This window comes from Onychomys torridus, chromosome 12 (assembly GCF_903995425.1).
Source record: "Onychomys torridus chromosome 12, mOncTor1.1, whole genome shotgun sequence".
In the NCBI taxonomy this organism is placed as follows: domain Eukaryota; kingdom Metazoa; phylum Chordata; class Mammalia; order Rodentia; family Cricetidae; genus Onychomys; species Onychomys torridus.
In genome coordinates, this window is record NC_050454.1 from 74,112,959 (window position 1) to 74,139,753 (window position 26,795).

The 26,795-nt window shown below is 42.8% G+C and overlaps 1 protein-coding gene across 3 annotated transcripts in view; it reads right to left on the minus strand.

The window, feature by feature from the left end:
• Dscam (DS cell adhesion molecule) overlaps positions 1-26,795 on the minus strand; it is a 625,088-nt gene that overhangs the window by 258,539 nt on the left and 339,754 nt on the right. For all 3 annotated transcript variants that reach the window (XM_036203115.1, XM_036203114.1, XM_036203116.1), the window contains exons 4-8: positions 18,660-18,806; positions 14,501-14,779; positions 10,398-10,673; positions 4,872-5,168; positions 3,878-4,153 (exon numbers count right to left, since the gene is read on the minus strand). In XM_036203115.1, coding sequence (XP_036059008.1) covers positions 3,878-4,153; positions 4,872-5,168; positions 10,398-10,673; positions 14,501-14,779; positions 18,660-18,806 — 1,275 coding nt within the window. The remainder of the gene's footprint in view (positions 1-3,877; positions 4,154-4,871; positions 5,169-10,397; positions 10,674-14,500; positions 14,780-18,659; positions 18,807-26,795) is intronic.

Genomic DNA, 26,795 nt, shown 5'->3' on the forward strand with positions numbered 1-26,795 from the left:
TTATATCTTCTGTAGACTCTCAATCATTTCTAGATAACCTGTGATACCCAAGTAAAGGAGTAGTTGCCATATATTATTGTTTAAGGAAAAATGACAAGAAAGTTCTACAAAGAGATGGCACCTGGGACAAGGTGTAAAGCTACTGTGAGGTGTGCACACACAGCATTCACATGAGACTTGGACAGAAGGCTTAGTAAGCATAAGATTTGCTATTGGGAAATTTCTAAAATATTTTCAAGTGTGTGTGTGTGTGTGTGTGTGTGTGTGTGTGTGTGTGTGTGTGTGTAAAGGCTCAAGGTCAACATCCAATATCTTCCTCTTTTGCTCCCCACTTTATTTGATGAGATAGTCTGTCATGCAGTTCACTGATTTAGCTAGGCTGACTGGCCAGCAAACCTCAGTAACCCTCCTGTCTCTGTCTCAATAGTCAGTGCTAGGATTACAAATATACATCATGGCTGATTTATTTTTTTAATGTGGGCTCTGGAGATCAAACTCAGGTCCTCACACTTGTGACATCTCCCCAACCCTTGGTTTTCAATGATCAGTTTGCTGATCTGAAGATGAGTAACCAACAATTGGGGAGACTCTACTGACTATTCCTCCCTACTTAATGTACGCATTTGTGAAATGTTTCAACCTCAGCACATTTGCAACTGGTCTAATTTCTTCTCTCAGACTGTTTTCCCCAAATCCTTTGCTTATTCTGTAGATGGAAGGCCTTTTTTCTCCCACTTTTCACACTAAAAAGTTACCTTGTGTCTTTCATTCTGTCGTGCTGACATTGGATTCACCAGGGACCATGCAGAATTTGAATCTATCATCCACCTCAAATACATGTTCCTGGTCCACACTGCTGCCTCCTCCCCATGACTCAGCCTTTGCACTGTATGGCCTCTTCTGTCCTCAGCCCTGAACTCACAAATGTCCTTGCCTGTTCTAAATCCAATTCAGTGTTTTTGACTTCTCTGTCCAAAATCATTGTCAAGTTCTTCCCAATTCAGAGAAGAAGCCCAGCTCCTTACACACCAAATCCTGACCTACCATATCCCCTATGAAGTGGCCTTCTACCATTGGGCATGGGCCCATTAAGTTCTTCATCTTCTGCAATGAGGGTGGCTGCTCTGCCTTCTCTAGCCTGTCAGGAGCATCCTCGACCTTTGTTCTGTCTATACTCAGTGATTATACAGCTGCACACACCTGCACTCCAGCACTTCACTCTCTTCAAGACCCTTCAATGACCACATCCTTAAACACTGCAAATTTGAAAATCTAGCCATGTCTGCCTGCCAATAGTCACTGCCCAAAAGGGCACTGTATGGAAATGTAGCATGTGATAACAGTTTCCTCTGGATATCCTCACACTGGAATTGAAATTTTGTACTGCATTATATATGCTTTATAGAAACCCCTAAACACAAAACTGCTTGGCTAAATACTTTTCTGAAATCATGCACATTGGTTATAAGACCAGGTATATTATTCTTTTGGGCATAAGATATTTTGAGTTGGTTTATGACAATTAACAGGATTTACATTAGCATATCAATTTATGATGGTACAGCAAGCTTTAAGACTAAAAGTTAATTATTCAATTGGTCCTTACTTAAATTTGTGTCATCTCCAAAATTTAGTACTAAAATATTTATACCAATTTATATCTAAATGATCATGTTTCCATCAGGTGCTCTTGAAGGAACAATCTTGCTAGCAGACAAAGACGAATGGGAAGGGCAGACACAAGTTCATTTGTTGTGTCCTTCATTATAACTGTTCATTAGAATTTAACCATAAGAAGGGGTAATTCTTAGCTTGCTACATTTTAAGCTATTTTAAATATTTTCAAATATAGTTTAGTGGTTCCTGGGAAATCTGCACATGTGACGGGGTTCACAAGAAGAAAAAAGCCTTTTTCATTATAATGCTGAGATGTCACCTGCCTGCCTCTGTGTGGGCTTTTGCACTGTTGCCGTCACAGTGTAGTAGCTGAGACACTGCAGCCTCAGCATCAACTATGGCAGTGGCACTGCGACACAGCCGTGACCATCAAGGGTCTCCCACCATGTACTCCAGGGGGTTTTATTTCTGGGTCTCAGATGGTTTTATTTGATTGCTTGATGGAAAAATGTCCAGAGTTCTAAGCAGCATGAGAGGACAGTCATCTGTAAGGAAAGTACTGTGTCCTGTGTGAGTTCAAACAACTAGCTGCTTTGCTCATGAGATTCCAACTGTTTTCTGCCTCGAATGGTCCCCTAAAATGATTGCCATGCAGACTTGTATATTTGGCAGACTCTTTTGGAAGAGAGAGGCGGGAGGTTGTCAACTCCTAGAATCACAGTTGATGATGTCGCAAATAACAAACCTCAAGTTCCAATGCCTATGAGATCATGCGATATTAATAATGTGATATTTTGTGTTAATATTCAAAAGAGCCTCACATCTCAGTGAGCCAGTCATCTGCAAATGTTGAGCCAATCAGGAGATGATGTGTGGGTGAAACCCTCATCTGAGGCTGTGATGTCCCTTAAGAAAGCAAAGTGAAAACACTCAGTGATGTGGCTCCCATGTCTCCATGGCAACATACCCTTATACTACTGCTGTGATTTAATTTTCTGCACCGTCATGCACACATTCAGGTGTTCTATGGCTTATGTTTTTATCTTTTGTATTTGTCTGATGACTGCCTCTCTGGAAGAGAAGAGCTTCTTGAAGAAAAGCTCATGTTCTCAGTCACTATTGCATGCAGTGCTCAGAGCTGGTACCCAGCATGGCCAGATGCTTCATAAGTGATGAAAGACTGCGTAGCACAGAAGAGGACCTTGCTTTCATCAAGTGATACTCTGTTTTATCAAGGATTTATAATTATTTTAGGAAAAATTAAGGTATGAAACAATTTAAGAAAGATTCAAAATATTACAAGTGTCTAATATACAACATATGACATATTTTTATAATGAAGGATCATTTTGTGTGAGTACATGTGTTTATAGATGTTCCTAAGAATAAAAGTAAATCTGATATGTTTTGAAGAAAAGGAGGTTGGGGATATCCATGTCAAATTTATGCATCTTTGTTACTAAGATACTAAAAGACAGTTCCTCGCACCCTGGGAGAATTCTGACAGCTCAGGGAGGCAGCTCAGTTGGCTGGAGGGTGCTCACACCATATGCAAGCTGTTTTAAAACACATCAGAACCTTCTTCATGGTGTGTTGCATGTAAAGTATTTACATTGATGTAAAACCTTCACTTCCTGTTCAGCGGGAAGAAAAGGAACCCCCCACTCCAAGCACTTGCTGTGTGCCCTTGGTGGACCTGACACTTCTGCTTGTGGGCAGAGGATTTTGTATTGCAGAAACTGCAGAGACTCTCCTGACTGTTGAAAGCCAGGACAGTATATGACATGATGTAATGGCTAATTTAGTTGCAAAGACTGTCGGGGAGCTGTTAGCCATGGGGTCCTCATATGAGCCATACCAATGCTTGGTCCTTCTCTTTTTGCCCACTCAAGATGAGTGACTTGTCCACCATAAAAAAATCTTTTGCCATGGGGATTTAAAGAGCTTGCTGATGATGTCTTCAGAGGAAGAAAGACACATGTTCTAAAAATGATCTGATAGAAAACTAGAAGGCCCAGTCAATAACCTGTCTTCCGGAAATGTCAAAGCCACAAATTCACCTTCAGGGAAATTGGCATCAAGTTCAAGTCCTGTGAGGATCCAGGATCATATAGACAACTGTTAAACACACCTTCATCTATCAGTCTTCATGGCTACCTAGCTCTACTCAGATTCTGAGATGGCCCCATCCTAAGAGCTAGTCTCTTCACAAGGCCAGGCTTAGGGCGAGCTGTGTGGGACAGGTAGGGGACAGGGTTACCTTTCACTGTCACGTGGACACTCTGGCTTGTGGAGAGTTGTGGCTGTACCAGCACATTACAGGTATATTCCCCCTCATCAACTTCTTTCTGCACATCTGAGAGTTTCAGAGTCCCGTTGTTCTCAAAGGCCACCTGGCGGTGGTTGAAAGGAAGCAGATTAGCGTTCTTGTACCACTTGATGGAGTAATATGGATAGCCAATCACACGGCAGTGAATGTATGTGTCCCGTCCAGCTATCGCAGTGATGTTTTTCATTGGTCTGATGCTTGCAGGCCCTGGAGAGACACAAGGAAACTCTTGAAAATAATTTAAGGGCACATCTCACGGAAGGAAATGGGTACACTTTTCCTTTGGTGAAAACCAATTATTTTTATGTAAGTACACCCCTTTTTGTCTCAGTTTCTCGGCATTTTGGCATTTTCTGCTAAAAATGTTTTTCCTCCTTTACTTCTCTCAAATGAGTCAATGAATGCTGGAATCTTCTCATCAGCTACTTCTATGAAAATATTTTGAATTACAAGATAAAAGGCAGTTTAACTAATAAAAAGTAACTAGTCTACACTGCACCGCCATGCTCTTCTGCTCAAAATGCTGACAGCCACTAATTGACTCTGTCAGGTGGATAATGAAGATGGAGGTTATGCCGCCGCTACGGATGTGAGTTAGGTACTGTGGATGTGAAGGCTTACCATGGATGTCATGAGACAGAAGAAAAGGAAAGAGAAAAGGGCATGCAGAGCATAAACCAGGAAAGGAAGGATCAAGTGGATAGGTGTAAGAGGACAGAAAGTAGACAAGCTGACTACAGAGACCAAAATGCCATTTTCAACACCGGCCCATCAGCGCCATTCCTGAGTAGGGAGGAGAGGGCATGGAGAAGGAAGGATGACTCCTCCATCGCACATTGCAAGGCTCAGCCCAGAGCATGCAGCACCCCGTTCCCCGCTACAATGAGTTGTGTGTGTTTGTTCGAGGAGCTGATTTGACAAGCACCTCTTACGTTTATTCGAGCCTGGTACAGGACGACTCCGGCCGAGTTGTTGGCGGTGCAGCGGTAGACACCTCCGTCCCGGACTTGGGAGCTGGAGATGTTCAGGTAGCTGACCACGTTCCCCTCAGATGTGATCATTTGGCTGATGCGGTGGCCACTGCCTTTGAGGATGGGGTCATCGTCCAGGGTCCAGGTGACCGTGGGCAAAGGTGTTCCCTTCACATTGCACACGAGGGACACCGGCTCTGCAGGGCTCACCACTTTCTCGCTAAAGGCAGAAATGATTTTGGGAGTTCCATCTGCAGGGAGACAAAATGAGAAAGGAAGTGGCGCACACTCACTGTAAACTGCTGCCAAGTTCATTGTTTATTGCTTGGGATGAGTGGTTGGTCAGCACCTTCCCAATGGGTCCTGCTGCAGGGAAAAGCCAGTTTCCAAGGAAAGAGTGCCTGGGAGGTAACATCTCTTTCCTGATGGCCTTACCAGAATGAGATAAATGAAGAGAGATCCCAAACTGAAGTTCAAAACATTCATATGCCCAACTGAAGCCACAGATGAGGATTCTGCACACCCCAAAGCTGCTTTCTCTATTATCCTCTCAATGTTTATAGAGCTTGCCCATAGTTTAGAATAAAAAAATAAAGATACTGGGAGAAATGCTCTTAGCCTTATTCTCTTACACATTTCATTTCTCCGCACAGGGGTTCCTGAATCCTTACTTCTTCATTCCAGCTCAAGTGTTCGTGGCTGGAGGAAGCCCTCAGACAAATGTTTCTCCTATGTGCTAGTTGGTAGCCTAGCACCCTCGGGATGCAGACATTTTACTTCTATGTTTGGTGATGAGAAAAGAACTTTGAAATGTTAAAAAAAAATTCTTTCCCAGTACCATCAGCATTACATATTATATTTACATCTATGTCTCTTTAATTCCCTGGAATCTAGAATACTCTGGAATGTTTCATTTCTTTTTTATAAATAATCTTTTAAAAAAAGATTTATTTATTTATTATGTATACAGTGTTCTGTTTGCATGTACCCCTACAAGCCAGAAGAGAGCGCCAGATCTCATTACAGATGGTTGTGAGCCACCATGTGGTTGCTGGGATTGAACTCAGGACTGCTGGAAGAACAGCCAGTGTTCTTAACCTCTGAGCCATCTTTCTAGCCCCATGTTTCATTTCTTGACTTGAAAAATTTAGAAGAATATTTCTGATGTCAGTTACAAATATTGAGTTTGTCTTATATTTCCTCATATTTAAGTACTTGTCCATTTCTGCCATACATAGATAGCATAGGGACATTTTGGGTTGTTTGGTGGACTGATTGGTTGTGTTTGAACCTGGAGATTGAACCTAGGAATTCATGTTTGCTAGCCAAAATTATGGGATTATGGGATTCTTTTTTTTTTTTTTTTTTTAGCATTTTTGTGTTTTTTGAGGAGTGTCACTCAAATTTTCTACTCATTTTTTTCAAAATATTTTTATTTTATAATTAACTTAATTTCACAAAACAGCCACGGATTCCCCCATTCTCCCTCCTCCCCCCCCAACTCTCCCCCTCAATCCACCCCTCATCCCCACCTCCTCCAAGGCAAAATCTCCCCTGGGTAGTCAGTCCCCTGGTAGACTCAGCCTAGGCAGGTCCAGTCCCCTCCTCCCTACACCAAGGCTGAGCAAAGTATCCCAGCATAGGGCCCAGGCTCCAAAAAGCCAGCCCATGCACCAAGGACAGGTACCGGCTCCACTGCCTGGGGGCCTCCCAAACAGTTCAAGCTAATCAACTGTCCCACTTATCCAGAGGGCCTAGTTCCATGGGGCCTCCTCAGCCACTGGTTCACAGTTCATGTATTTCCACTAGTTTGGCTATCAGACTGACTTTCAGTTTTGGATTTGCAGATTTTATTTTATTTTGTTATGTTTTTTCAAGACAGGGTTTCTCTGGGTAGCCTATCCTGGAACTCACTCTGTAGACCAGACTGGCCTTGAACTCACAGAGATCTGCTTGCCTGTGAGTCCCAAGTGCTGGGATTAAAGGTGTGAGCCACCACTGCCCGGCCTGTAGATGGTTTAAAAAGAATTTATTTAGATTAAGTTTTTTAGGTTTTTTATTCTATTTCATGTATATGAATATTTTCCTACTTGCATATATGTATATCACATGTGTACAGTGTCCTCAGAGGCTAGAAGAAAGTGGCAGGTCCTCAGGAACTGGGGTTATAGGCTGTGGTGAATCACCATGTGGGTGCTGGGAGCCTGGGTCCTCTACAAGAGCAGTCAGTGCTCTGAACATCTGAGCCATCTTTCCAGCCCTGACTTCTAAATTATATAAGGAATACAAGTAGAGATTTGTTAATTTTAAAGGATCTATTCATCAGGTGTCCTTTACAAATTACACAATGGTATCTGTTAGACAAACATTCAATGTACAGAATACCTGGTAGTGTGTGAGTCTAAAATAGTCTCTCCCAGGTGGTCCCCTTTATACTTTTGTCTTTTGCATTTCTGTGTGCTGTCTCTAAATTAGGAACAGTTCTGTATTCTTTTAACACATTTATGGTTTAATATTATACATTCAAGTTAAAATATATATCAAATTAATTTTATGTAAGTTCTAGATGTTGGTTGAGTTGTTTATTCACATTTATATATGCACATGGCTGTTGCAAATATTTCCTTTATCGGTTGCATATCTGTATCCTTGTGAAATTAAATTGACCACCCACGTGTGGACACATCTCAAGATCACAGCTACCATGCTCCATAGTGAGGCTTCTGGACTAGTGGGAGGAGTCCAGCAGCTTGGTTATTTTTCCAAGCTTGTGCAGTTTTTAGTCTTTCAGCCTCTTACATTTACACTGTAGATCAACTTCCCACTATGAGATCCCTACTTTCCCATGTCAACATGAAATTCATTGTGTATATATATATATATAAATATATATATATATATATAATCTATTATATATATTTATTTAAATTATTAAACATATATATATTTAATAAGGTCTCACTATGTAGCCAAGATGACTCCAAACTCATGACTTTCCTGCCTCAGCCTCCAAAGTGCTGGTTTTTCTTACATGTTCATTCTTTACAGACTTTATGTTTTGCTTTAAGTCATCAAATATATTTCAATTAATTATGTACTTTGTTCACTAATCCTAATTATGGGTATCCCTAAGTCTTTCTGTTGTCTGCTTTGGTTTTGTTTTGTGAATCAGTGTTGTTTTCTTTTGACTATCTCTAGTGTCTTTGAGTTGTAGAATTAGATTCCCATCCACACTGCAGTCCATGTGCCAGCCAAGTTTTCTGAGGTGACTACGTGAAGATGTGGGGTTTTCTTCTGTATCTTTCTTCCCGTACCACCTGCTCCACTCCCCCGTGGAGGTGCCCGCCCTTCTTAGCTCTGCAGACTTGGGTACTTGGCTTTGCTTCTAGTTTCTGCTCCCCTGGACTTGAGGTATCCTCAAAGTCGAGTTGATGCTGCCGTCAATCTGTCCCTGTCCCTTCCTCCCAGTGACCAGTCCATCATTCTGTTCACTCTGGGGTTTTCTCACGTCTCTGTATGCTCTCTGCCCTTTCCAAATGCCATTTTCATGTGCACGAAAGCTCGCCTTATAGGTGCTGTTTCTTCACCTCCAGAGCATGGACCACTTTATCTCTTGTTTTCCTTGTGTTTCCCGGTTATTCTGGTTTAACCACAAACCCACCGTTATAGGTTCCAGGGAATTCAGCCTCCTGGCAAAGTCTCCTAGACTGTTTACTCTACCCACAGTCATGGAGAGTCCACCGTATGCTGAGATTATTATATTTTTATGTTAATCCTGCTCTTAGTGGGAACCATGGGAGCTGCCCGAGAGGATGCTTGGTCAGGCACAGTTGTGCCTCAGATTCTAGATATGTATTCTTTCTTTTGTGACACGAGCCCTACCACCTCTCAGAAGAGAGGAAAATGAGATGAATCTTCTCATCTTAAACAGAGAATGACTTGAGATAAATAAGTTGGGGAGTGTTCTTGGCACCCCTCCCCCCTGCTTTCTCTTACAGTGACTGGCCTTGCGAAGATGAAGGCAGACATTATTTTCCCAGTGAGACTCCAGTGTCTTTGTGATCAGCCTAGCTGTCACTCCGATAACAGGAGTTTTTGACATCATTGTGGGTGATCAATATGCTCTTTAGGTTTTCTTAGTTACTTGAGACAGTTACCGAGGTAACGGGACCTAGACAGGTAATCTCTTCTTTTTCTTTCTCAGAGAAGCTAAAAATAGTGACTCTGGGAGGGCCAGGGTGCATCCTGATGAGCAGCTCCAGCTCCATGCAAATTGATTACTTTTCGCTCTTAATTATTATGTGCGAAGTGGTGTCAGGCATTTAACACAAGGGCTGTGCCTTCAAGTCATTTCACCCCTCCGTTAAAAACCTCACTATCTGCAGTAATGTTTGCATCATCATTGATAAGCTTGCCGCTTCTTACAAAGTAGCTGAGGCTAAAGTGCAATAATGGAACTATTCTCTTAGCATCAGACAGATTTAAACTTACTCACATGGGATAATGGGTTTTACTTATTCTAACCTTGGGCTATAGAACAGTAATTTCATCACTTTCACCAATTGATAATGGATGGATTTTAAATGATAGCTAATGATACAATTCCCATCAAGACACACAAATACATAGACAGGAGCCATTTCAATTATCTGGTGATAAATATATGCCTTGCTTAAATGTCACCTGTCATAGCTCCATTCCCTGGATGATGGATGAGCTTGAAGATTTAAGTACTCAGTAACCAATTAAAAAAAGCAAACAGAACCCCTGTTATTCTACCCCAAGGCAATTCCTTACACATTCCTCACAACTAAGTCTGGGGACATATTGACCAGGCTACAGACAGTGGCACCAAGCAGAGGTCATATTTTCATCCAAACAAACATCCTACTGAAATTGAGGTTATTACTTACACTAATTTCTTGTTAAGTGTGGGATAGTCCTGTCCATGCCCCACAGCTCAGGGAATATTTGTACATATCTGGAGACATTTCATGTGTGTGTGTGTGTGTGGGGGGGGTCACAACTTGGAGGAGGAACAATTGGCATCAAGAGAGTTGAGGCCATAAATGTCCCTAAACATTCCATAATGTACCTATCAGGTAGACCCTGAACAAACATTCTATTTATGCATCCCACAGCCCCCAAACAAGGTATTACTGAAACTACTTATCTAGGAAATGAACTGGCAACAGAACCCAAGGCTCTAGTTTCAAATGTTGATCTTTTGGCAAGAAACTTCAAACATCAGTGGGAAGCATTCATACAATTCCAGATCACACTTCTCATCCAACACTGTGCCATCCTCCCTTATCCTAACACTCTCTCCCCCTTGCCTGATCCAGTGAGGTCAGAGTCAATAGATGGAGAGACGGGTAGTGTGGCCTGTCTTCTCCCATTAGTGGGCCTGCATGGCTCTGTCCCCATCCCAGGCTCCCTGGATTCTGTTTGGAGTGCACCCTCCAATGCTGCACACTGACCTTCAAGGACCACCTGGACATAGTCTTGAGCAGACAGCTTATCGTTGCGCACAAAGCACTGGTAGGCGCCCCCGTCACTCTTGACCATGTGATCCATGATGAGGTTTGCGTGGTTCAGCCCCGTGATCCTCACATTTTTCCCAGGATTGAGGATTTCACCATTTCGATACCAGGAAAGTTCCTGGTCCTCGTTTCCTGTCACGCTGCAGGACAAGGAGACCTGGCTGCCCACACTGCTTTTAACCTTCCTGGGACTGATGGTTGCTTTCAGTGGCTCTGAGGAGTTAGATAAGAGAGAGAAAGAAGGTAAAACATCACCAGGTATTGACACTGCTTAAATGACACACTGGGCTGTTGCTGAGGCCAGGGTGTAACTGCCAGAGCACTTCATTTGGATTCCACATCAGTTACTTGGGGGTTCCCATGTTAGTGCTATGTTGGGGGACTACACCGGTGTTATTTGGGGCAGTGCTTTGCTTGGATAGACCCTCCGTGCTGTTTTTTTCTGGGCATCTTTCTTCATATATATCCAATAGCACAATGGTGGGCACACTTCTTCCTCAGAGCACATGTGATAGTTTTGACCCACATATACTAAGAAATGTAGTATGCTACTTACCAACAGGTTCATGAGTATGAAAATATAAACCCTGCTGGTGGCTTTGTCCCATTCCCACATTTGGGCCAGTGACGCATGGCTACCAAGAAAAGGACTGGGTTTAGATGTGTGACCATAGTGCTTTGCTTTAATGTATGGCTCACTCACAGGAACCAGGATGGAATTCCCATCTTTAAAATTCCTGTTACCAACTCTACAAACCTACCTGAAGGGAAGAACATCTAGACATCATTTTAGCAGGTGCCAAGGTTTACATTCACAGGTGATACACATATGAGCAGCTCTACTCAAGGTATAATTAGCATGTGCCAAAAACAACTAGATGCTCCTCATAAGCAGTCCCCACAGAACTTTGTCATCCTCACTTCCAGGAGAAGAAAGAGTTACTCCAGGGGTTGATATGTCTTAACCAAATTCACAAGACATGTGAATAGAGTCAGTAAGCCTCATCTACCTTTTCCCCCAAAGTCTCACCCTTCTAGAGTATAAATCTTCAGTTCTCAAAGTGTGTGGATTGACAAATAAAATGTTTGTTTCAACCAAGCAGAGTGACATATCAGATGCACAGCACAGGAAATCCTCAGATGTCGAGAACTGGCCCAGAGAGCAGAAAGGGTGTTTCAGAGAATGAGGACAGCAGAGATTAGAGCATGGAGCACAGGTATACCAGTGTCTGATTTGGTCTAGATGCAACAGAAACTTATAAGCATAAATGTGGGAGGCAAACTGCAAAGGCCATTTGAACCAACTTTATAAAGGGGCCTCAAGATTTTGGAACATTTTTTTAATGCATATGGATATTTTTCCTGCATGAATGTCAGTGTACCACATGCATACCTAGTGCCACTGGAGGCCAGACAAGGGCACTAGATCCCCTGGAACTGAAATTACTGATGGTTGTGAGCTGCCATGTGTGCTTGGAATCAAACCCAGGGCCTCAATAAGACCTGCTAGTGTTGAGTTATTGCCCCAACCCCATGGAATAATGTAATACAATGTAATCCCAGATACTCAAGAGGCTGTGGAAAGATGAAAAGTTCAAGACTAATATAATCAATTTAGTGAAATCCTGCCTCAAAAAATAAGATTTAGTTCCAAAGTCGGGAACACAGATCATTGGAAAAAGCCTGAGTTCAAACCCCTGCACTACAAACAAATAAACAAAGGTTACTGAAGACTGTTGACTAAGTAGATGGCACCATCAACTATCTTCAGGTGAATTGATGGGTCACATGATGTTGGACACTAGGGTGGAGGAAGGTAGTCATCAAGGAGGCATTATAAAAGTGGAGCGGAGATAGATTTTACAGTTAGCCTCATAGCAGTTCAGACTGCACCTGAGAAGAATCAGTGCCCAGGACTTGGCCTGGCTGGGACAATGAAACAAAGCCTTGAGGAGACACAAGACTTAAACCTTTCCTATGGGAGTGAGAGAGGAAGATGTTCCTAACAAGAAGGGCTATTTGGGAAGCAGAGTTTGTGGTGACTCCATTCTGACTTTGTACACCATTCTGTTGAAATGTCAGCTGAGCACCTTGCTTATATCTACACTTAACTGTCACTTAAGAAGAAGCCAGCCATACTTATGGACCCAGAACCCAATAGAATGCTTTCCATCAAGATCAGAGAGCCAGGAGGGAAGATGTGACATTCCACAGGCTGAATGAGCCATCATCCAGAGAAAGGACAGAATGGTGAAAAGGTCCCAAGGATTCTCTGGATATGCAGAGGACTGTAATTATAAGAACCAACACAGAAGGAATCTTTAATTTTGCACCGACACCTCTGAAAACATAGCCAGTGGTAAATGTCTTTAGAGAGAGAGAGAGGAAGCAAGACAATGCTGGGAGTCAGAGCTGAGGACAGGAGGGGAGCATGTCTTGAGATGATGCTTTATGCTAGAGGAGGGAAGATGGGAGCTTTTGGACGCCTGAGATTAGAGACTAGGTCCACACTGAGAGTGCAGCATAAGCAAGGTCACTTCCACTCTGACACAAAGGGTTATCTAACAATCTGAAGGAAGGGATTTAGATTCGTCAAGATATACTAAAGCAAAAGATAGGACACATGACCAGAGTTTCACTGAGATGACCTGGATACTACCCTAAGATACAAAGTTACTTCAGGATAGAACAACAGAGAACTGCATTAGCAGGGGAGCATTTGGAGTATATTGTCCCAGCTCTGGTCGCTGCCTGAGACTGAATTGTTTCAGTGAGATGAGACAGCCCTTCAAAGAGGAAAAGACAGCAGGGAGGGAATACTCTTCCACTACTACCCAGCCTTAGCCTGAGCTTGATGACTCTGAAAGCACAGCTGGTCCCAGGTAGTCATTCAAATTTCTGACTTAAACACATTCACCTAAGGTACCATGAAGGCATGTGGGCTACTTATGGTTGATCCCATACTTAGGTGCTGGGTTGGCAAGAAAAACAAACAAACAAACAAACAAACAAACAAACAACCATGTTAACACAGTACCTCTATCTTAAGGGTGAGAACCTTGAGGTTCACCCTGCTTAGCTTAATTTCTCCAGTTCAAAAATACATTTTAAAGATAATTGCAGGGTTTTGTCAAGGAAGGAGCATCTTATCTAGCTGTGGTTTTGTTGCACCCTTCTGGGCATGTAAAGTTGGCCAGTTCACTTTATTTTAGTTTCCATATTAGTAAATTTGAAGATGTCTGACTAGGTCAGAGTTCAGGCCACAGCTACACCTCCTTGCTTCCCAACAGTCATCTGCTGCACATTCCTCAAGGCCATGGCCAGGGTGGAGTGAAGAGGGACCTTGGAAAAGATGAAAAGAACATTTTCTACACAAGAGCACAGGGCCAATAAGATGGCTCCTCGGGTGAAGCTGCTTGCTGCCAAGCGTGACCATCAAAGTTTGAGCTCTAGGACCCAAAGGATGAAAGGAGAGGACCAATTCTTACAGGTTGTTTTCTGACATCCACACATGAGCTATGGTCCATGAGTACTACCCCAGCACACACAAAACAAATAAATGTAAAAGGAAAGAAAGATAAAGAAAGTGTGCCCAAGTCTAGTGTCTGCATAATTTAGAACCTGCATTTCTGCTGATAGTAGTCCCCTTAAGAAATTTAAAGTAACTTCTAGAAAGAGGCCAAGATAAACCATTTGCCTGACTCCCATCACTGAGCTACCAACCCCACCCTCCCCCTTGTCTGGTTTTAGAATTGGCCATTGTGAATGACAGCTAGGTGGTATTTTTTTGGGAAGGCAGCCGTTCTGTGGCCTCATGAAAACCTCAAGGCGTGGCCATCAGACAATCCTGAGTTCAAAACCAGGCTGTGTAACCATGAGGGCAATTTTCCATCTGCCAGGCCGGGTACCATGGACGTAGGTCAAATGCTGTAAGGTCAGAAGAAAGCTGTGGGCAAAGATGAAGATTAACTTCTGTCTGACACCGACCATGCGGCTAGCGCCGCCACCTTTTCTGGTTACCTTCCAACTGCCCAACTTACGTTTCACGTACAGGCGGCCTATCACCTTGGCAGTGCCGTATCGGTTGGATACTTCACACACATAGCTGCCTGAGTCTGAGGGACGGCTGTTCTCAATGAGCAGCCCGGTCACTGTCTTCTGGAACCTCCCAGAAAGTTCCAGGGGCATGTTGTCCTTCAGCCAGTGGTAGTCTGGCTCGGGGTGCCCAAGTGCTTTGCAAGGCAGCTCCACACGCTGCCCCGCCATGGCTTTGCGGTGGTCAAACCCATCCAGGATGGATGGGGCTGAGTTCGCTGGGTCTGCAGAAGAAAAACGAAACTATCAAAGGCCAAGGATGGGGAGTATGTGTGGCCACTGAGAACCACACGTGGGCATTCCTGTACCTCCTGTCCACTGTGGCCACAGATCTCTAAATCAGACAGACAGACAGATCTATCCTGTTCATAACTTACAAAAGCCTGAACCCTTGTCAGAGCTCTGACTGATGAGTCTTGTTTTGTAGAAAATACCGGAGTCACCAAGCTCTGATGGGAATTGTCAGCTCAGCCAAGAAGGGGTTATCTTGTGATAATGGGACACACCACACAGCTCCTCTCAGCAATGGCAAAGAGAGCTGTTAAATGAGCAAAATTCATTTCACAAGATAAAGGGGTTTAGTATGATATTTCTTTATTCATTTTTATATGTTTTAGACTTATTTACTTTTGGTTAGCAGTATTAACTGTACATATATTGGGTATTTGGTATAATATTTCAATACATGTACGCAATTGGTATTGATTAAATCCAGGCCTCTTTCCATCTTCTAGTAATCACTAGTCTACGTTCAGTTTGATTTTGTTCTGTAAGAGTCACATATGGACAGGAACACAAGGGTCTTGTCTTTCCCTGCCTGGCTGGTTTTACTTCACTTCACTTCACATCCCCACTTTTGTCCATCGAGCTGCAAATAATGAGGTTTCATTTCTCTCCACAGCTCAAACACACCATACTGTGTATACCACATTTTCCTTGTCTTTTTTTAAATCTGTTAATGGCCGAAGCTTATTTCACATCTAAGCTAGTATAGAAAGTTCTAGATCAATGTAGCCATGCCAGGATCTCTGTCACATGCCAATGTCATTTCCTTTGGGTCTATATGCACACACACACAAAAAAAAGCTGTATCACACAGCAGATCTGATTTTAGCTTTGCAAAGACTTCCCATGTTGTTCTCTGTAGTAGGTGCACTAATTTACATTCTCACAGCAGGAGGGCAGAGAGTTCTTGTTTCTCCACACTCTTTCTATCTAGAAGAAAATACTTGCCAGCTATACATCAGACAAAGAATCAATGTTCAGCATAGATAAGGAACTAAGGAAAATGAACAAACAAAAACCACTTGAAGTATTTTTAAAATCCCAATAATAATTAATTTAAAACTGAAGATATGTTTATCAAAAGGAAGAAATACCAAGTGACAACAGGTATCTATCAACAGCCAACAGGGAGATGCAGATCAAGTGGTAGTGAAATTCCATCTCACTTAGAAAGACAGGTAAAAGAAATCATCCCCTTTCCTAACAACCAAGGCCCTGGCTGGGCTCAAGGTTCCAAGAAATCAGGTAGGTGTACAGTTTCCAAAGATGACAAAAGAAAGCAGCTGACCCCAGACACCCAGCAGTTAAAAAAATAGACAAGGTACTGTGTCCCCAATATCCTTCCCCGACATGATCAAAACCAGCTCATCTTGAAAAACAACTTACTTCCCTCCTTCTGCCCCTAAGGAAACCCTGCTACCTTCTTTACTCTTAGCTACAAACCCCATTCAAATCATGTACTACACATTCTCTCCCACCCTGGTCATGGTATGTCTAGGCCTTGAAGTACCTGGAGTCTAGGACAAGCATCCAAAAAGTTTGACCCTAGAGACAGAAAGGTAAACAGGAAAGAGGGGACAAATCCCTTGTTTTGTGTAGCTGTTACCTCAGAATTGAAACATTTTCTTCAGGAGGGACGTGGGATGCTTCCAAGATTCAGGAAGCTCATGAAACTTACAGGACTCAGGAAGCTCATGAAAAAGTCCCAGAAAGACTAAATAAAAGAAGAAAGTAAGGGGACCATGAGCACTAGGAGAGAAGCCACAGTCTCTCCTGTTCCAGATTCCAGCACATTTATTTCAAGTATCTCCCAAGTCTTACTGTCCTGAGTCAACCTGGCCCATGGCTCTGCAATGTGGTAAGGACAAAACAGCAAACAGCCAAGGGGATTAAATCATTGCACCACTGAGAACAGATAAGAGGAAAACTACTTCCAACCCAGGTCACTGTTACTTATCCCATAATATAAAAGTGCCTGCAGTGGGAATGAGAAGCCAGAAATTCAAACATGGGAAGCTTGGCCATGGAGAGAAAGCTGGGCCATGGAGAGAAAGTTCAATGACAACTCCAGCTGATGCCTCAACTTTCCTGGTTGGCTTCTGCTGAATGATGTGAGTACCCAATCTAATGATGTCATCTTTATCTATTGCTATTTACTCTTTCCCCCAGAAGCCTTGTTAGAGGAGGCATTCTGCTATCCCTAGAACTCTCTCAATTGGAAGGTAGAGCCAACTAACCAAAAAGGGCTTCCCACTAGACTTTTTGCTGCATGTTTATACAGCCCTGCGTTAATATTACCTTTGTCTGTGCTCTCCATCAGGCCACTCTAGTCATGCCTGCTAGGTGTGAGCATCTGCTTTGATGCTTAATTACTATCTTCTGCTGCTCTCTACCCACCTCTTGTTTTTTCCTTTACTTTTGATTGCTACCTGTGTATCAAACGCACCATTCAAAACACAAAGCACCACTGTCATAAGTCATTCTAGACTGCACAGAACAGAGGGCAAGGCTCATCCTGGCTTAGGTTACAGAGGGATTTCAGTCTCGGGTGCACAGCTGTTGAGGGCACAGTGGCACCTGCTCACACCACAGCAGACCAGAAATGGAGAGTAGACTGGAAGCAGAGGCAGGCTCTGACTGCAAAGGCCAGGCCTGAGACCTTAGTGCCCTACTTCAGCCCCCCGAGATGCACCTTTTAAGGGTTTCCCTCCCATTTCCCAGAGAACAAGTCTCCAAAACACAAGCCTGTGGTTGACTTCTGAAAACTACAACATTCTGCTCCTGGACCTCAGAGGCTCATGGCCATCCCACAATACAAGATGAATTTAGAGTAACTTTAAGAGTCTCCCTAAGTCTCACAGCCCCAACATGGTTCAAATGTTCAGTGTTTCTCCAGAAACTGAAGGCAATGTCTTCACTGTGAGCCTCTGTAAGCATTGTACCTCAAAAGGGAAGAACAGAGACTAGCAAGGAAAGTCTGGACAAAAACTCCTCCAAACTCTAGTATGGTAAACACTGAATCCTGTAGTTCTCTGGCCTGTATCCAAGGTGAGAGTTCAAATAGTCTTGCACAACTCTGCTGCTGTAGCCTTGGCCTCCTGCATCACACATGACTTCCTTCTGGGGCCAGTTCAACCCTAGGAAGGTCTCCCACACTCCTGGCATCTCTGACACTCTGGTGACTCACTGCAATGGGAGCTTCACCTTCCCACCTTCATGCATGGTCTGCTCAGGTGCCTCTGCAGGGACTCTGACCATACTACACACTGTCTGGATTTCCAAGCTTTTATTAAGATCTTGCTATAAATCTCTATGCTGTCATGACTCCTGTACCTGAAAAAAGTAGGGCTGACACTATGTTCTGATGCCCACTTAAAGAGTAGCCATGGACCATGTCCACAGCAGCTTCTAGGAGCTTAGGTGGCTGGCCTGAAAAGAACACTTCCCTAGACAGCTTTGTCCCAGCAGGGCCTTTGTGACTAGTACGACTGGAAGCAGGCTGGGGCTGGCAGTGTCCCTCAATGAAAAACAAAAACATATAAATATGTAAGACAAGGGCATAGAACATGCCTTCCAAAACTGAAAATCATTTCAGTCAAAAGAAGGTACAGTCTCCCAAACTGTAAAGTGAGTTGGAATATTTATGTTTGTATTGCTATGTGGATGCTGGCTTAAAAGAAACTTATGACCTATAAAATATGTCGAGGCAAAAGCTGCAGTTTTCCACTTAGTTACAAATCCTTCCATTTGGGATAAGACATCAAGAACTCACAGAGGGGTAGCACCAAGAAAGCAGCAGCCCTGAGAGCATGCTCTCACCTGATACGAATAGTCTGGCGCTGTTGCTTTGTCTTGTCTCCCCCGTGTATCTGTGCCGCGTGATGCAGCGGTAGTTGTACAGCCCATCTTCGTTCTGTACATCTTTAATATACAAGGCTCCCGTGGATGTGATGAGAAATCTAGATCCTGAAACAGAGAGAAGCACGGGTTTGTGAAAAAAGGCTAGAAACAGACCCCTAAACAACATAGCATTACACCTGTAGATTACTGTGTCTCTTCCACCCTCATCAGAAAGGCTTCATTACGCAGTAGACATGGTTAACACAGAGGCCCACAAGACAAGGGAATGAGAATTCAGAATGTTCATCCATAAACGAAACACATACTCCTTACCCCTCCCCGATGGCTGAGGGGTCTTGCAGAATAAGGGGCAACCTGTAAGAGCCAGAGGCACTGGATGGCTACAAGGAAACTGTGACAGCATGAATAGAACCTGGCCAAGCTCAAACCAGACCAAATCCCAGCATAGAGGGGAGCTGGGCACAAAGTCCCACTTCTAACTGAGGAGCTACTAGCAACTGGCTGGGAGAGGGAGGGTCAGTTTTCTTTAAGAGGGCAGCCCCTTGTAAGTCAACCACTCTATAGGGGAAGACCATACATCCAAGAATGCATGGGCAGCACAAATTGGATTTGAAGTTTGAAAAATATAATAGAACACAAAGTTTGGTGGGTAGGAAAATGATTGGATCTGGGAGGATTTGATACCTCTTATTGATATATACTGTGCAGAACAGAAACACGTTTTCTTTTTCAACATATTTTACATGGCTGTATAATGCTCCAATAATCCCTTCTTCTGCAGTGCAGTGACAGATAAGAGGACCAAGAGGAAACATGCAGATTCTGTCATCTTCTGAGCGTGGAGTATTTCCCTGAGAACTTGCAGGCCGTCATCTGGGAAGACATACATGGATGGCCATCTGTGGCGGCTCGTTAGCAGGGGAGGAATGAGTCCATGGTGGCAGGACCAGTGCTGCACTGGTCCTGGGCACACTCCCACTGCACTGCTAACTCGGCACATGAAGAAGACTCCTAGGACATTATTTCAGGAGAACTGGAATCTTCTATTGCTGTAAACACTTTCTGAGAAGTTTAGAGAACAGAGAAGGAGCTGATCTAGCTCATCTTTTATGATCTCTCCTTTGCCACTAGCCACTGAATTTCATCTTGAAATTCATTGACATTTAAAACTGAAAACAAGGTAGAAGAATAGAGGCTTTTCATCATTAGAGAGCATGAAAGCCTATGGCCTCTGGGTCATCTCAACTTCAAGGTGTATGGAACCCTTAGGGGACAATGAGAACTGAGCAAAGCCCCATGATGCATTGTCTCCATGGTGTCAAGGACCCCTCCATTGTTCCCTGACTTTCTGCTACACCCTGCCTGCTGCTTTACACCAGAGGCTCTTGAGTCATGTGTAAAGATGGTTTGCTCATACTCTTACATGGGTTATAAATTTCTTTTGACATAAGCAAATATACAAACATGGATTATTAGAAGCAATAAAATATGGCACCCCATTCTCTCTCTCTCTCTCTCTCTCTCTCTCTCTCTCTCTCTCTCTCTCACACACACACACACACACACACACACACACACACACACACACACCTTGACTCTTGTGAACTGCCTGATAACACAATTGCCCAAAGGCAAATTTTACAGTTAACATTATTTTTTTGGTGTAGGTCATATAGAGAGACTATAGAGTTTTAAACGGAAATACTTAGCTGTAGTTGGTAATTTTTGGCATGCCAGACACTCAGCAAACCAGAGTCACCAGGATAATGGCAGTGAGTGGTCTTTGACTTTGAGGTCACTGTGAACATCAATGATGGCTGGGCTGTACTATCTTGTTATCATGGGATGTATGAGAAACACCCCTAGCTTCTCAACATATACTAAGTGGTCCCTGAGCTCTTCAGTGCGTAAGCCCCTGGACCTGATCTCCATCAATTTTCTGCTTCTTGCTTCTCTGACTGTTGCCTGTTAATGTTGCCTGGGTTACCACTATCCCTGTCCTCACACTTGTGTGATATGTTTAGTGTCCAGACTGAAGGAACAGGTGTACAGTTATGCCTCTGAATAGGCTGTAGGGAGTTCTTGAGCCACCTTGCAGTCACTTAATGTGAGCATTATTCTAGGGCCACTAAAATAAGTCTGTGACAAAGCCCTTGTCCAGCTGGCCTGCCTAGATGTACCAAATGGGTAGGTGGGGTATTTCTATCTAGAGATACAGGATTATTTCAGAAACTGGACATTTGCATAGTAGTGGCACTGCAGGACCCCTTAGGATGGGGGTTCTACATCCATGTGCCTCCCTGTGTGGTGCTGAGGGGTGGAAAGCCCACAGGACAATAAAGCTAAGCCACAGTCTGGTCCAGTTGCACCAAAGGCACAGATTAAAACAGCAGATACACAAGAGCTCTGTTTTAATGTAGTATGGGTGGTAGAAAGCCTCAGGTTTAACAGCTGAGCTGCAAAAAGCTGGTGTGTGTTGAGCTGATTACCAATGCTCCTGTGCTATGTGTGGGTGAGCAGGTAACCAGGGCCCAGCAGCATGCTCATCCCTTGAGTTAGCAACCCTCTCAGCTCCAGGAAAGCAAAGTAGCATAAGTCACAGCCATATCATCAAGGAGCTTCTATCCTAAACAGCCTTGAGTCTTAGGATTAAAAATATGAAGAATGGGAGAAAAGAAGTTGGAATTTATCCCCAAACCTGTATGTTTTCTTTTCAACAGTCTAAATGTTTAACTACAGCCAGTACAATATCTAGTATTAATTGATATGCTCACTCTATTTGGCTAATTTGGATCAGTCTCTAATAAATAATCAATTTGAAAGCTCTTTTCAATGGTATGAGGTGGACCAAGCTTCATTACTTTGAGAGATCTCTTAGGGTCACAGAGAAAACCCAGGGTCCAGAATCCAATAGATATGAACACTAAGCCATCTTGTCACTTTCCTGCCATGTGATGTCATTCAAGACATTCAACTCTCTAGACTTGGTCTGTTCTTCTAAGACAGACAGGAAATCAGTTCTACTATTGAAGGTTGGCTGATGGTACAGATGTCAGGCAGACACCTCAATTTCCAGGTGATAGCAGGGGGTCATAAGGTATTGTATATCCTGAAGTAACTATGAGAGAGTAAGCTTCAAAAAGCTCATCATAAAGAAGGCTATGCATATGGTATATATGTAAATGAGCTCATTTTAACCATTTCACATTTTGAACACATATACATACAAAAGATTACATTTCATAAATATGTGCAACTATGATTTGTTAACTAAAATACTATTGATAACAGTAAGCAAAAATAAACAGAATCATTCTGATCTGATAGGCACAACATGTGTATCCATGTTGTCCCCTTGAACACTGACACAAACATGGTACGATTCATTTTTTTTTTAATTATTTAACATATATCTCTCACCTCCATTCTTTTTAGCTCTTTTAGAGTTTTGAGTTTCATACACGATGATTGGCCTTGCAAGACATGCTCACTGGTGTAACAGTGGCACAACAACACAGGAGTAACCAACCACTTTCTGATTGGATTTAAGCCCAACACTACAAGATAAAACCCAAACCTGATATCTTATCAGGGTCAAGGACATATGGCTAGATAGATCATAGGAAGAACCTAGTACTATTGTAGTGCTAAATGGACATAATACTAAACTGACTCCTAACGACTCATTATTCCCTTAGATCAATACACCTCTTGCCCATCATCTGAGAAAATTCTGTTTTCAGTTGATGGTGACTAACACAGAGACCATGACTTTCCAGGGCACAGAGAATAAGAAACTCAGCCCGAAAGGGAATATGTATGCCACCCCCACCCTCAAAGGCTCAGGGATCATTGTAGAAGAGGGAGCTGAGCGCAAGAGCTAAAGGTGGTGGGTGACTACTAGAAGGTATCGCAATTGGCAGGGCAGCTGCACATAGGGTCTCACAAGAGTTCATTGTTATGGTTTCAATCACAAGAGGTAAACTTACTTACTAGAAAAGTATAACTGTGGAAATGACATGAAGAGGCTTATACCATAGTTCTGCCATTTGACCATGAATACAGCTCAGCAAAGTGCTGGCCTAGCATGCATGGAGTCCTTGTTTTTGATCCCCAGCACCACAAATATACATATATATGTATATGGTATATGTGTATATGTTCACATATGTGTATGTGCACATATGTTTGTATGTATGTATTTCTGTCACTTGGTGTCAACATGGTGAAATGTGTGCCAATCCCATGAGCCAGTGTTATATGACCTGGCAGTGTTTTCTGTATATAATGAAAGATATATAATATGTCAAAGAACATCTTTATACATCCCAGTGACAGGCTGTGGGTCAGGAGAATCACATAGATATGTTAGACATTGAATGCATATCCATCTAAATTGCATACAGAGACACGCTAACCTACCATGTGATAGTACTTGGAGATAATGGTTTGAGAAAGTAATTAGGTTATGGGGTTTGTGCCCTCATATGAAGAGGAAGTAAAGCAAGCTCATCCTGTCTATGATTTGAAGACACAGTGAGGAAGCAGCTATCTACAAGCCAGAAAGGAGTGTTCAATAATAAATGATTCACAAGACACCCTCCAAAACTGTGAAATAAGAATTACATAAGTGTTATTTAAGCCATTTACTTAGTGCAATTTTATCACAACAGCTGTCTTCAGAAGTCTTTGCATCTGTCCAGAGGGATCGTGGTGGGAACTCAGGGACTTTCTCTGATGTCATTGTCATGTTGCTTGAACAGTCAGACATGAACGTGAGGTACATGTCAAGGAGTCCTGAAAATTAATTATTCTACATCCTTCATCGTGCAGCCAATAGAAAGACTCTCTTTTCCAACCTCTAGAGTAGTTATTGATGCATCTGCATACCTGCTTTACACTTCAATGATGTGTGTCTAGAGATACTCAGTGCTAGGCCTGCATCTCCAGCCCATTTTTCCAATCAACATTCAGGATTTTTGCAATCATAAAGACAGAGAATTGACATCTCTAGATGTTGTGATGGAGTTCTACCAAATAAAGTAATTCCTAGGAGTCAAGATGGAGTCCCATCACACCAGGTCATATGTGCTACCTATGAAGTATTGTACTGTGACCATATCCTGTAGCCTCTCCTCTATTCCTCCCTCTCCTATCAGACCTGAACACTCTTCCCTTCTTTCACTTGCTCTCCTCAGAATCTTTGAGCCCCACTCTCCCTAGGTGCCTCCTTTTGTACATCCTAGTCTCAGCTCCTAGAGTAAGATTTAGCAGTGCTGTTCACATTCTCTGTGCCTAAGACCTCTCTTTACTGATCTTTATCATATATTGATGGGAATTAATGCTGTTCATACATATGACTCTGGTTCAGTGTCCTCCTCCACTCAGAATAGCAAGGCATCATTGCATGTTGTTCAACTTCTTATCCCCATTACCCAGAACAGCATGTGGTTATACCATCTAAGAGTATTTGCTAAATAGATATCCATGTGAAACAATCTGCCATCATTTCTGCATTTAAAATTCTTTCCTAGGCTGAGGAATAGCTCAGTAGTGAAGAGCCAGACAATGATGAGGAGTGCTGTTTGGATCTCTAGAATCCACACCAAGCAGGTGTGGTGGCAGCTTTAATCCTAGCACTCAGAAAGCAGAGACAGGGCATCCTAGGGCAGGCTGACTAGCCTGAGTAGCCAGAATCAACAACCACCAGATTCAGAAAGAGACCCTGTCTCAGAAAATAAAGTGGAGAGTGATCAAGGAAGACACTAAACATCCAACTTGATTCTTCACACATATGTGCACACATACACCTGTGCTCCAGCTTACATGTGCGCCTACTACATACAAATAGGCACGCATATATACATACACAGCAATACATATACATGTGTAAAAATATTTTCTATTTAGTTTTAGGTAAAAATGAGAGAAAGCTAAGATATACCATTTTATAATCCAACATGATTATTTCTTCATGTACAATCTGCAAGAAAATACTTTGCCCGTCTCCTGGAATGGTCTCAGTTTATTACCTGAAAGCAAGCCCATTTTAGAATTTGGATATTAATTATTCTTTCATTAGACTCTCTGGCTTTTTGCTGTGCAGCTGGGTTAGGTCTTCAATGGGGCTGGTACAATTTGCAGAAAGATTTTTAAAAGCATGCTTGATTTTTCTCCCCAAACCATTTCTTCAGCTTGCTTTCTTTATTCTTTGCTTCTTCCGACTGAACTGAGCCAATAATAATTAAAAGAGCAGATGGCTCTGCTAATCAGATGTTGCTTGGTAATGCCACATAAAGAACCTGTCTAGGCTTTGCCTGCCACCTCGCACTGACAGCTGCACCCCCAAATGACAGAACTTTCTCTAGGTTCCTCAAGATAGTTTGCACAGCAGCGTCAGGAAATCATGGGAGTTCTAAGTCTATATGGTTAGGAGTTGATCCTGGAAATGAATATATAACTTTTTAGAAATGGGAATGCTCAAATAGCATTAGCTAAATTAGAAGGGGAAATAGGGTGACTTTCAAGCTTTCAATTTCTTAGTTCAGATGTAGGTCAGAGAGGAATTAGACTCCCAGCAGGGCTCTTCTGTGCCCTATGTTCTCTGTGTTAGAGACACCAGCAGGAGCTGCAGATGGGACCTCAGAGGACAGCCTGAGGACGATGGCTCCTTGAAGAACTGCATTGGGTGTGAATTAAGATGACTGGTATGGAGGTATGGCTAAAACATTCTTCGTCTAACATTATATGCTGAAGTTCTCCAAATATGACCTTATTTGGAAACCACATCATTGTAGATGGGCTACTTCAGGATGAAGTCACACTGTGGTGAGAGAGCCCTGATGCCCTGTGACTGGGACCCTCATAGGAAGTGAAAATTCTGGCACAGAAATACCTGAGTATCACAGGAATCCTCATCAAGGCAGAAGATACCATGTTCTCAGTGAGGGCCAGAAAAGACCTCTGCGTGGTGAGAGGCTCTGTTGCAGAAGAACAGAGAACATGAATGACCGAAGCCGGCTGCATAGGAGCTGATCTGTATGTGGAGGAGCAGCCTGTCTCAGAGACTGATGCTCAGAACACCCATGTGAGGGAAAAAGACAAGAGGGCCAAGCCAAGACCCAGCAAAGGAGGGGCAGGAGACAGAGCTGAGGGCAGTGACCAGGAGCCCCAGAAGGGAGACTTTGGAAACACAGTGGCTACTGCAGCCCTGTGCTTTTCTACTGCATGGCCTGGGATGTACATAGAGCTCAGGGCCTGGCTCTCCTCATCTGCACCAGGGCTACGTCAGGGTGATGTCATCTTCTTAGAAGCATTGCTGCATGAAGTGAGAACTTGGAAGAAAGCCAGGCTGTGTCACCATCTATCTATGAAAGATTCTACTTCTAGACTAATAATAACGTTAAATATCCAGCTTCAACAGCTATCAATGTACATAGTAAGTGTAAAGAACACTCTAAACTATTCCCCAGAACAAAGTCAAAGACTAGGTTAAATGATAAGATGCCACATATTTTATGAACAGATGATCTGATATTATGAAAATGTCAATTTTCTGAAAATGAAAGAAAGCATTTGATCTTCCTCCATTTCTAAACTGCATTGGTTAAAATATGCTACTCCCACCAAGGAGATTAGAAAAATCAGTAAGACATTTGAGCATGTGTAATCTTGGTGGGGGTGAAGGGAAATGAACATATCTTACAGAGTATAAATTGGTGAAGCGTTTCTTGGGACCAACTCATGTGATTATTTTTAGTCATAAGTATTGTGCATACTTCAACCCAGTGGATCCTCTATAATATTCTGTCCTAAGTAAATCCTCAGACACAGCCACATATTAATAGATAGCACTGAACTATAGTGTCCTCTGACCCTTTAGAAACAGTATAATGCTAACTGAGGGGTAACTGAGTAAAATAATTAATATGCTTGAACTCATAGTGATTAAAAGGACAGTAAGGTAGAGCTACCATAGTTCTGGAAAGATATCAAAGGCAATCTAGAATATTAAAAATGATGCATAAATCAACATACTACATATGTACGTGTCTAAGCATAGATTTGCATATGCAAATGAACACAGGTATTGAA